This window comes from Corvus moneduloides, chromosome 3 (genome assembly GCF_009650955.1).
Source record: "Corvus moneduloides isolate bCorMon1 chromosome 3, bCorMon1.pri, whole genome shotgun sequence".
NCBI classification, from domain to species: domain Eukaryota; kingdom Metazoa; phylum Chordata; class Aves; order Passeriformes; family Corvidae; genus Corvus; species Corvus moneduloides.
The window spans coordinates 57,114,018-57,126,147 of NC_045478.1; the positions used below are offsets into that span (position 1 = coordinate 57,114,018).

At 37.6% G+C, this 12,130-nt stretch overlaps 1 protein-coding gene across 3 annotated transcripts in view; it reads left to right on the forward strand.

The window, feature by feature from the left end:
- The window catches only part of LAMA2 (laminin subunit alpha 2), a 346,447-nt gene that overhangs the window by 71,974 nt on the left and 262,343 nt on the right, over nucleotides 1–12,130 (forward strand). For all 3 annotated transcript variants that reach the window (XM_032101660.1, XM_032101662.1, XM_032101661.1), the window contains exon 2: nucleotides 9,969–10,139. In XM_032101660.1, the coding sequence (XP_031957551.1) occupies nucleotides 9,969–10,139 (171 nt within the window). The remainder of the gene's footprint in view (nucleotides 1–9,968; nucleotides 10,140–12,130) is intronic.

The following is a 12,130-nucleotide window of genomic DNA, read 5'->3' on the forward strand; positions in this document are numbered from 1 at the left end:
CTGAATGGTTGTGGCACAAAGTCCACCTGGAGGCAGGCCATTAGTGCTCACTAGGCAGGCACTTGTGGCCATTGCTGGGGCCTATAGTAACATCTTTGTTAATGAGCAGGGTGATGGGGCAGAGCACACCCTTGCAGACAGAGGTTTGCAGGCAATACAGAATTGGACAGAGTGGTTGATATGCCAGAGGGCTGTGCCAGAAGAGCACTGGCAGGCTGGAGAAACAGACCAACCTTACGAAGCTCAGCAAAAGGAAATGCAACGTCCAGCATGTGGGGAGGGACAGGCCCATGCAGCAGTACAAACTGGAGCCAAATGGCTGGGAAACAGCTTTGCAGAGGAGGACCTGGGTGTCCTAGTGGACAAGCTGAGCATGAGCCAGCAAAGCGGCAAAAAAAAGCAAATGAGGTGCATTACTTAGAGTGTCCACAGCAGATTGAGGGAGGTGATCATTCCCTGTCAGCTCAGCAGTGATAAGAGCACACCTGCAGAACGGAGTCCTGCTCTGGGCTCCTCAGTACAAGAGAGATATGGGCATGTTGGAGCAAGTCCAGGGTAATGGCTGGAAAGGTGATTAAGGAATTGTCTGTCCTATAAGTAGGGGCTGAGAGGGCTGGGGTTGCTTTGTTTTGAGACATGTCGAAGAGATTTTATCAACATGTGTAAGTATGTGTCAAGGGGTGATACAGAAAATACATCCAAACTTTTTTTTCAGTGGTACCCAGTGACAGGACAAAAGGTAAGGAGCACAAATCAGTATACAGGAAATTCCATTTAAACAGAAGAAAACTCTTCTTTTACTGTAAGTGTCGTCAAACAGTGGAGTATATTGCCCAGAGGGGCTGTGGAGCCTGCATACTTCAGGATACTAAAAGCTCAGCTCCACAGTCCTGGGCCACCTGCTCCCATGACCCTACTTGAGCAGGGTTTTGGGCTAGATATGAGGCTTTTCAGCCTCAGTGATTCTCTAATCCTCTGAAGACAGTTCTTAAGAACTCTGCATCGAAATTGCTAATTGGTGATCTCACATTTTACCAGGATATGTTGAAAATTTATAATCCTTATCAGTATGTGTTTGTAAAGCATTACAGCAGAATAGTGAGAAGTAAATCAGTTCAAAGAATGAAAATTGAACTTCATGTTTATTCAAGCTCATCAGTTGAAACACTTTATTTTAATCTGAATCCTCAGGGTAAGTGTAAGTGCACAGAATCTCTTACATATGGTAAGATCAGTTTTTCCATTTACTCTTTGGTTTCATGAAGTTAGACTGAGTTTGGATTTTTTTTTGTCAGTTAGGTGATAATGAATAGATGGATGAGTTTTATTAGCCTCCGTAAGACGGCTTTTGTTTCCTCTTGTAGAAGAACGCAGCATACGTTTCAGTCTTTCTGTTTAAGTTGACACTATTGAAGACTCAAGGGCACAGTAACTAATTCTGACTTTTCTGTGTGGATTCAATGGCCATTGATTTTGAAGTTATTGCAAAAGTAGTAATATGCTTCATATTCTTTAGTGTCCGAGACAATGCATAGCAGAGATGTTTTTCATAAAGCAAAATTTTGTCAAGACAAAAAAGTCATCAGTAAATTGCATCTGGAGGCTCTGATTTTCCCAGGCTCTATCCTACCTTTAAGAAATTCTGATTTAGTTTTTTTTCCATTTTTCATGCTTTGTTTTCTTTTGTACTTCAGTGATGAGATAGACAAATCATACAGATCTATGTCTCATCCTCTGTTTGCAAATGAGAGAAGTGCATGAGTGTGTGTCTTCTTAATATGGAGACCCTGGTATTCAGTCATGGGAACGGAATAAAAATGGACATTTTTAGCCATGACCTGCAGTTTGGGGAAATTGTAAATGGTTGTGTGCTATCTAAGAACAAAAGATGTGATTTGGGAGAATTCCTGTTTGCAGAAATTTGTTGTCTCTCAGAGGTTGTTTCACTTTTTCTTGTTAGGCCTGCTTGGCTGCCCAGGACCATACTACTGCATTGCAAAGGTTTTAATGAAGATCATGTGGTTAAAAAATAAAAGGAAATAACTGTAAAGAGTGCACTGCTGCTTGCTTCTTCATGCATAGTGTACCCTTTCTACAGATAGGGTATTTGTACAACTGGGATTTTGCCCTTCAAAATTTTTGCCAGAATACAGATGGAATACATTTGAAAATCAGTGGGTGTCTGACTCCAGCTGGGCATGTAAATACCTTTGAAAATGAGATGTCCATTAAGTCTTTGTGCTTTGGATTTTTGATTCAGTGGGAGTTCTGCCATGGATGTCAAGGAGACGGGATTTCACCTGTGTCTTTCCTGTTCTCCTTTGCAAAACAGCCTTTGTGACAGCTCTGGGAAAGAAAGGAAATTCATTACAAAGCAAGGAGGATGCTTATATATTACATACAATAGAATATTGGGGTAATCCAGTAGCAATTTTTTCACTCAGTCTTCAATCTGTAAAACTGACCAAGTTTTGCTGTTAAAAATCAGCAAAGTGCCTACAGATTTTCAATGCTCTGAGCTGCAGAGAGGCAAAGTAGTATTACTTAGATAATCAGTATGTCCTCCTTCAGCTGTGTCTGTTACTTTGTACGTATTCTAGTTAGCTTTGCTATCAAGCTTCTTCAGGTCAGTGTTTCATACTCCGCCTTTTGTGTTGAAGATAAATATGCAGGAGGGTGTATGTAATGTTGCTTATAATACATAGAGAAAATCACTTCTAAGTAAAAGCAAGCCATCTCTAGCACCAAACATCAAAAACTATTTTTCTACTTCCTTTGGAAGGAAAAAAGGCTGACTACTGAACAGTACTGTGCCCAGTGATTTGGGGCAACTGACATAAATGGGTACTGAAACATTTTTTTTCCATTTTGTTTTCCTCTGGACAAATGGTCCTAGTGTCAATTTTTTTTTCAGTCTGTGTGCTCTGTTGTGTCTGGACAGCTATTTCTTCAAATTGGGTTTATTTTCTAGTTGTATAAAAGTATTCGTCTACATTGTGGATAGAATGCATTAAGTTACTCCCTGTCGTGCACAGCTGGAAGCAATTCAGTGCTGCAACATTTTGTTTTGTTTTGTCCCAGTTTTTTCTCCCCACTGTGTTCCCACAGCCTAGCATAGCTCTGCACTGCAGCAGACAAGTCTCTCTTTTTCCAGTGACACTTCTTAGAACATCGGAAATTGACATATTCTCTTTTGTCTTTTTAGTACAAATTCAGTGGCAAACAGCTCTGCTTGACTGCATGAACATTTCAAAGTGCTCTATAGACGAGGAAGATTGGCTTGAAAAGTTAGACATATTTAGGCAGGCTGTTTTGTTTGCTTCTTTGAAGAGACTAGGGATATTTTGAGAAGATTGAAGGAAGTATGCAGTGCCAAATACTTGAAGGAAGTATGCAGTGCCTCTGTTTAGAGGGGAGAAGAGGAATATGCAGGTCTTAACAGAGCTTTATTTGAAGGAGAAAAACATTTTCTCTGTTCTAATGCTTTAATAAGACACAAAGAAATCCCAGAGCTGGTAAACCAAAGTTTGTCTTCTATCTTGGAAGTACTTTAAAAAACCTATTAAAAATCAATACTGATTTTTTAAAGTTAACATTTTGTTTGTGTGTGCAGGCACTGCAATTATTTATATTAATTTTACCCTGGGTAAAATGAGATGCTGATCTTATCGCTGTGTAATCAAATCACAATATAGACTTTAAATAATACTGAATGCAAATTTTAGTGTGCCAATAATTTTCTGTCAAAAAGAAGGGTTACAGGCTCTATGAGTATCTATGCGGTGGTCTTTCTTCCAGTTTTCTTCTCTCTTCCCAGTCTCCCCTACTCAGAGTTCCTTCCTTCGTCTCCATGCAAAGATCTCTGCTGCTGTCTTCCATCTCCTATCAACCACCTGTGGTAGTTCCTTCTTTCTCATTTAAGATGTCTGCTGTTTCCTCCATGCAGTAGCAGAAGTCTAACAGAGGTTATAGTCTTGGTTCCTTGCTTGTATTTCAGTTGTAGTGCTGCAGTAATTCTAGTGAAACTTTTCCCACCGGTTGCTCTGTAGGTGTGGGATGGTGATGTGATTGTAACGGGATTTACAGTTCTCCATGGGTTATGTGAAGGGAAAGAAAGAAAAATGTGTCAGAAGTGGTGAATGGTGGGAACACTAATGTCAGGGTAATTATTTTGTTTACATTCATATCTGTCTCCTGTAGCCCTCCTTTGCTGTAGCTGCTTCTTGATAAATTTTAAAAGTGTGTTACTCCAGTGACTATCCCCACTTCATAATGAACCTGTAATCACCATTCGGCAGCTGGAGATGCAGTTAATATCTTTGATTTCCCTCTAGAATCCCTCCATCCTCTCTCAGCTGGGGAAATCAACTCAGTGGGCTCTGAAGGTCAACCAAACAGTGCTGTTTCAAAGGGGAGTGAGAATGAGACTGAATTCAGCAGCTGACAGGCTTTATGAAAATGTCTTGTACCTGCTACTTGTGTAGCTCATCTGCTTCTGCTGATCTCCACTATTGCAGTAAAGCATGTGGAAAATCTGTCAGTTTGGCAGGGAAGTAGGTAATAGGGCATGACAAAACAGGGCAGGGTGCCAGGTAGGTTTTATTCCACTGATACTCATGGAGCTTATATGAGCTGAAGGTTGGTGGGAAGTCATGAAAAGTAGATAAAACACATGAAGCTGGTCTGTTTTTTTTCCTTTATGCAGTGAAATAAGGAAAACATACGAAAATTAATTAGGTAACGCTGCTTTGCAGAAAACTTCAAGGAAATTGCCAGGCTCAAGAGAATGTTCTACAGAGATTCTATAGAATAAGATCCATTCTATAGAATAGATAGCCATTGAGGAGACCTCTATGGGTGCAAGGTAATAATGGGAAATAGTATAAAGGAAAAGGGCTGCTGAAAGAATTGAATATTGGCAAAAATATTGCAGTTTCATTAGCAATACCACACAAAATTAAGGTTATAGTTCCTGTTCCGTTTTGGATGAACCTTTATGTTGGGATGTATATGCTACCAGCCTTAGTAAGAAAAAACTAAAGATACCTATCAGTGGCAATATTGAGGAAAAATGTGAAAGAGGAAGAGTACAGTGAAGTCTCCCTGGGTAAACCCCTGCAGCAGCTACTGATTCAGGGATGTTCTGAACTGACAACTGAACCCAAGCCATTCATGTTTAACAGCTCCAGATGAACCCTTGTTGTGTGTATTAATCTAATCGGATTTTAATCCATTCTTGCCTTTGGAATAAAAATATTTTATTATATAATTTATTCATCTATTCTATAATTTAATTGCTATCATACTGAAAGGCAGTTCCAGTTATAAACAGGAATAAAGTCCCAATCAGTGAAGAAAACTCCTGTCTGATAAGCTGACTCTGCATCTTCAATTTGTGGTAGAAGGATAGCTAAACTTATCATTTTCACTCCAAGGATTTACTCACTAAAGCCATTTATGATTTTGTATGCAGTAACATAATTTTATACATTTCCCCATCAGTTTGTTTTCCAGTAGAAAACTCGTAGCCTATTTATATCTACATTCAGAAGCTGTTCCACAGCTGTGATCTTGTCACTTGTTTTTTTTTAATTTTTAGCTCCACCATATCCTTTTGGAGATGAGAGGTAAGGAAAACCATGCAGTATTTGAGTAATCAGTACAGATGGATTCATGCAATAATGTAATGACTTTTTTTTCTATTCCTTGAGTTAATATTTTCACTGAAATATCAATAATAACTCTTTCAGGACTGCTAATAGCTAGTGCAGAGGCAATCATGTTTTCCCCCTGTGTATTAATTTCCATTCCTTGATTTCAGATACCATTTTACTGCCTAGACAAACCATTCTGTGAAATTTTTTCTACCACTATGTAGTCTGTACTTATTTTAATTTTCCTGTATAATTTTTATCATCAATAAGCAGTCATCTTACTTATTATCCTCTTTTCTAAGTTACTTATGTAGCTGTTGGAACAAAATAGGATTCAGCAAAGATTGCTGTGGTTTTCCACTGCTATTCTCCATTTTTCATTCTGACCTCATGAAAGGTCATTCCTTCATATGTTATGATGGCTTACATCCTTTAATGGCCTTTGTGGAATCTTGTGAAAGTCTGTTTGCTAGTCTGAATGTGTTGAACTCAGTGAATCACTGACGTGCTTGCCAGTGTCTCCAGAGAATTTTAGTATTGATAAGGGATGACTCATGAGGCATCTGCAAAAAAACCACAGGTCCCAAGCAGCCACTATTTTTATCTTTAAGATAGATATGCTATGATCCAGGACCCATTATAAAAAACGATAATGTAGTTGGTACCTCGATTCCACACCTACTTAACTAGAACAGTGGCTGCGTAAAACTTGAGTACATAGGAGCCTGTATGTAAGAGAATCCTGCTGATTTGCTGCTTTTCCTTTTTTCTGTTGAAAATACATGCTAAACTTACCATCACTAATTGTCTGGTGACTTGAGGAGCGTGCTTGATTACCTGTGCATTGTACACAACTTTAAATGATTTGATTAATTTCTGTGTTATTTGCCTTATAGTTTAATCACCTCTCAACCCTAAACAAACTTACTATTGGGTTTCCATGCTCTAAAATCTTCATTGAATGTGTTCCATGCTTAAAAACCAAAGTGCAAAGCAGAAAGATGACCATGCCCATTTCACAGGGAGAATATGATACTCTTTTTCTCTTCATACAGCAGCAGTCCTTTGAAAACCAGAAATTGAACCCAAGTTGCTAAAAGCACTACCTAATTAAAAGCCAGTATTTTCTACCTATTTCCTCCATGTAGTTGTTAGAATTTTGTTATTTTTTAACAGATATAAATGAATGCTAATAAGTTTCTTGCCAGCGACACAAAGGAGGGAAAAGATTGATGTATCTGGCAGCAGTTGAAGGGAGTAGAATTTTTCTGCTTGCACTTGAGTTACACTAAATAGTGATAATGTGTTTGTGACTCAGAGGCATTTTATCCAGTCTTTGCACTGGAGCAAATGTTTAAAAAAGGCGTTTGGCAATAAAGAAGAATAGCTCTTTGTCATTTTAGCAGATAATATTTTTGGAAGTGTTTGATAGGAGGATGCCCATAGAATTCAAGGTGGGATTGATGACAACAAACTTTAAAAATAATGGGGAAATTGAATTGATGATGTACAAAACTAGTACATCAGTTTTAAAATATTTCTTGTGTATGATTATTGTAATGAAAACAAGGCAGAAAAAATTACCTGTGCTAGCTAGAGATCTCTTGCTATTTTTCCTGGGGATTTATGATTGGAAGATGAATTTCTAAGATGTGAATCTCAGAAAATGTGACCATATATTAGCATCATAAACATACACATTTTTATTTCATATTCAAAAGGCCTAGCTAAAAGTTTTAAGACAATGGTTTCATCTTCTGTATTGCTAGAATGTCATGCCTCTGTTGTGAAAATATATATATATATGTAACTTCTAGAAATCGATATGAATAATATTGCTTTCTCCATTCTATCAGGCTTGCACATCCAATGCTCTTTTAAAGCAAAGCCTTATTTTGGGCTGCACAAAGGAATATTATAGAATCATAGAATATCTTGAGTTGGAAGAGACCCATAAGGCCTATTGAGCCCAATCCCCTGCTCCCTGGAAATAAAGATTATTCAAAGAATTTCAAATATGTAGTTGTTAATTATAACTTGTTAAAACCCTGAGGGTGAGGGTCAATTGCAAAGGTGAAGTGCTGGCTGTAATGGGCATCTTCTGCTCTCTGCCTGCCACTCTGAGCCTGTGGAGAATTCAGTGTGGAGCACCTCTGTGAGGTACTGGCATCTTGACGTGGGCTCTTCAGGGAAACACCCAATACTTGTTTTGTTGCCTATGTTTGTACTAATTATAGGCAAGGCTCTTTTGGTAGCTTTGCCTTAAGCTGCTCTGCACATTAAAGAGGTGACCCAAGGGTGAAGTTATATTCTAATAAATGAGTTTCTTAAGTATTCTTCGTTTATTTGCCTATCTTACATTTAAAGTTTGTGTTAAAACTTAGAACAAGGTATGATTTGTGATAGACGTAGAATAGGTAATATTTTTATAGCTGTGTGAATCTGGAGGTTTTTTGGTTGCTCTCTTACAGCTCGTTTTTGAAGGATTTATTCTCTTGATGCCATGTACTGCAATTCTTGGCATGTAGGATCATTCTGTCCTTTGTACAAGGTTCACTTTTGAGGGCTTAAAATACTTAGCTGCAAACCAAATGCCAGACTCTTTGTTAACAGTAAATGATTAGTGGCTTCTACACTATTAACTTTGTACAGCCTAAAAAGAGAATAATGAGGCTGTCAGTCAACATAGGAAGTTCCACAGCTATTAATTCGTCTACTCTGCTAATGCTTATACAGATTTTTACCATTTGGTCCCATCACAGAAGGCAGAAAATATCACTGAGTGCAGTGAATAAAAATACATGAACAACTGTATAGATTTTAAAGTGTCATGAAAATGAGCTTTAATCTATACAGAAGGAGCAATCTACATGATCAGTGAAGTCTCAAGTATTGACTGACTGTACAAATTGGACAGGCTAGTAACTAATTGGCTCTCTTGCTCAAGCAGTGTATTTACACATGGTTTTAAAGTGAGTGTGAGAGTCACTAACTCACAGTGTCAAAGGACAGCTGTACCATGACCAGCCACGCTTGGTAATTAAATGGCACGCAGGTTAATTGCAGAGACAAGCAGGAGACTGCTATTAAAGGACTGAAAGGAGTCAGTTGAAGAGTGTTGTCCATTTGTAGAGGACAAAAAGAAATGCCATTATAAAGGGAGTTTTATCAGAGTACAATAATGACCAATTCAGTTTTTATTAAAGCCTTATTTTAAGGTTATAATAGTATAATAGGGTTGGAAGTTGAATGAATTGCAAGAGTGAGTTTTGGGCCAGTTGAAATTGTCATAAAATGAATCCAAAAATGATCCCATGCATCCATACATCAGCCTTTTTTTTGTTTAGTTGGTTGGTTTAGGTTGGATTTTTTTGGTTTAACCTGTAGCCATGGCAAATTTGCTTTTGAAGGTGCAAAACTGATTGATTTAATGTGAGGGGCAGTAATGTATGCATTCAACACAGTCTATCAGTTTGTCTCCATGGATCAATTTTATTACAGCTCAAAGGTTTTGTTCAGTACTTAGTGGAAAGGAGAGTAACCCACCTTAATGAATGTTCTTCATACGGTTTATAATCTTTATAGCTTACTGCTACATATAACTTGGCTCAGCAGAGCACTCAGATGTGCTTAAATGCTGTGCTGAATGAGAATTATAATACATCACTCAGCATGTGCACCTGGAAAAATAACAATAGTACTACCATAAAAGATATGATGTCGTATATGTTATTTTCTTCTTGAGGAAAGGGAAACATGACATATGCTATTCATGTGTCTGGATGAATTACCCAGCTGCTCTGATGACAAAGGTGTCTGTGAGGTCCTAAGCAGAACAGTAATACAGTGTAAAGCAAGTGCTGCAGTCTGTGAAGGAAAAGCTTTTCCATGGAGATGTAAGCAGAAAAAGAATGATAAAGAGTTTTCATGGGTACTTTGTGTATGATGTCGCTGTGGCCAACTGGGTAGGAACACAAGGTTTGATTGTGAAAAATAAAATTTTATGATGCTTTGTATGTTTCTGTACTTTCTCCTTTGGTGTCCTGCTGTTGTTCATGATATAACCAGAAGGTACCAATTTGAATTTTGGAAGAATGGGGAGAAACCCATCAGTATATAATGGCTTTATTCTGATGTCTAAATTCTGGATGCACATCCAAAGTTTTTCTTTATTACTTCCATAGCTGTTGTAAACGAAAGCTTTTGTTTTAGTATTGTAACAGTTGTTATATTAATTCATGATTATTCTGCTAAATTCACCTTGGTTTTGCCTCTATTGCTTTTGTTTATGATTTTATTTTATTTTGTTTGCAGGACTGTTTCCTGCAGTGCTGAACCTGGCTAGTAATGCTCTCATCACAACCAATGCTACCTGTGGAGAAAAGGGGCGGGAAATGTACTGCAAACTCGTTGAACATGTACCTGGACAGCCGGAAAGGAACCCTCAGTGCCGCATTTGTGATCAAAGGAGCAGGCTCCAACATCGTATGTGTGCCATTTTCGTTTTGTTCCGAAGGGTGTAGATATCAGGGAGCAAAACAGTAGTTTACCAGCCCAATTCCTGTGAAATGTGTGTCTCTTTTTAAATCAGGTTAACCATCTCTTTCAAAGGTATTTCAAAATCTGTATCTGATATGGATACTCCTCCCACAGAACTTTCTGATTCAGGTACTGAAAAGCAGAGCACCTGAATTCAGATTTTGAAATATTAAGTATCTACAGCTGTTGCTGAATTATTTTGATATACACTAACTGTGAATAAAAAACAGATAACTGACTTTTACCTGCATACCTACATGTGGAATTTGAACATTTTGGCCAATCTAAGCAATATCTGAAATTCCAGTAAATTCAGTTCCACCGAGCCAGAAAAAATAAGATAAAGTAATGGAGCACTGCATGGTTTAATGCTTAGTTTTTCATATTAAAATTGATTTTTGCTAACACTGCTTTCTTAAAGATTACCTGGAAGCAAAATCAGTTTTCAAGTATGAATTTGTTATCGTCTACTTCAGACATGGCTGTTTCTGGTAGTTGGGAAGATGAGAACTAAGAAAATTTTTTAGTCAAGTTGTACAAGTTTAATTTCGTGTAACCTTGCAGTGAAAGACATGAACAGTTTTAACATTATTAGATTTTCATGGGTATATTGGCACTGTAGATGGTAGAGGGTGTAGGGATACTTAAGACAGCTTTTAATGGAATAGGTAAAATGTTGGAAGAAGCACAGACACAGAAGCATGAAGACAATTTTTTTTTTTCCAGTTGTGTCCCATAAAACTTAGATACATTTATACCTCATGACATTTAAGCATGTGCTTAAAACCACAGGACAAAAGGAAAAAAAAAAAGGATGACATTTAATCTGTCTGCTAGTTCTGGACAGGATGAGCTATCTGCGGCTGTAGCTTTCCAGACAGAAGCTTGTTTGGATGCTCCTTAGAAACTTCCTCCCATGGCCACACTTTCTTGTGTGGCTCACTCATTACATCACTCAAAACAAAGTGTTTTTCTAATAGCTAATCTGCGTCTCCTTGCAGAAATTCATGTTACCTATTTCCTGAGTTCAGTCAATACAAGAAATGGATTATTCTCTTTTTCTTAAAAAAAAAAAAATTAATTAATTAAGTGTTGATGGTATTGATCTATCTAGTTTCTACACTAAGCTGTCTCTTTTCTTTCCTTTTCCTCATAGGTTTTAACTTCTAGAACTCTAACTGCATGAGTTGCAGTTCTTTGGAATTCTCTTTAGAGGCTTTCATATTTATAAAAATTCACCTGAGCTCTTACTAGCTCTAAACAGAGATCCAGGTTTGCTTCAGAATAAGCATATGTTCCCATTCACATGTTTTACTTTGATATTTCTGCTTTCTAATGGTGAAATACCACTGAGAGGACAGTTAGTTGTCATTTGCAAACCTCAGATGCTTTCTTTTCCTGCTGAATTGCTCCTCATCTTATATTTGCGAAGCTATTTATAATTGTCCCAGTGTAGACTACTTAATTTATATGAAGACAGTTACAACCAATTTTTTTTCCAGATTGTTTTCCAAGTTTCAATGTCTTTTTTAACTGCAGAAAATGCCACCTTCTGAGGGAAGGTCATATGATTCTTTAGCAATAGATACATCCAATTACCTTATAGCAGTGTGTTTCACTCAGAGAAGAATTCAGTTTTTGGAAGCATTCTGACTGGCAGAGAGACTTTCCTATTTTATAGGTGGGAATTTAGAGACACATGCACATTACACAATTTTTTTTCCTATATGAAGTTTGCTTAATTCAAAAATCAAACCTAAACCGGAGATACTGCTTTGTCTATGATGCCAGACAATGTACACAAACATGTGTGTATCCAAAAAACCCATCAGAATGTTTTATATCTATGTTTCCCCTTGTTTCTACACTCTTCTGAACTTGCATCTGCCCAACTTCATAATATCTGGTCTTTTGTTGTCAATCATACCTCATTTTAA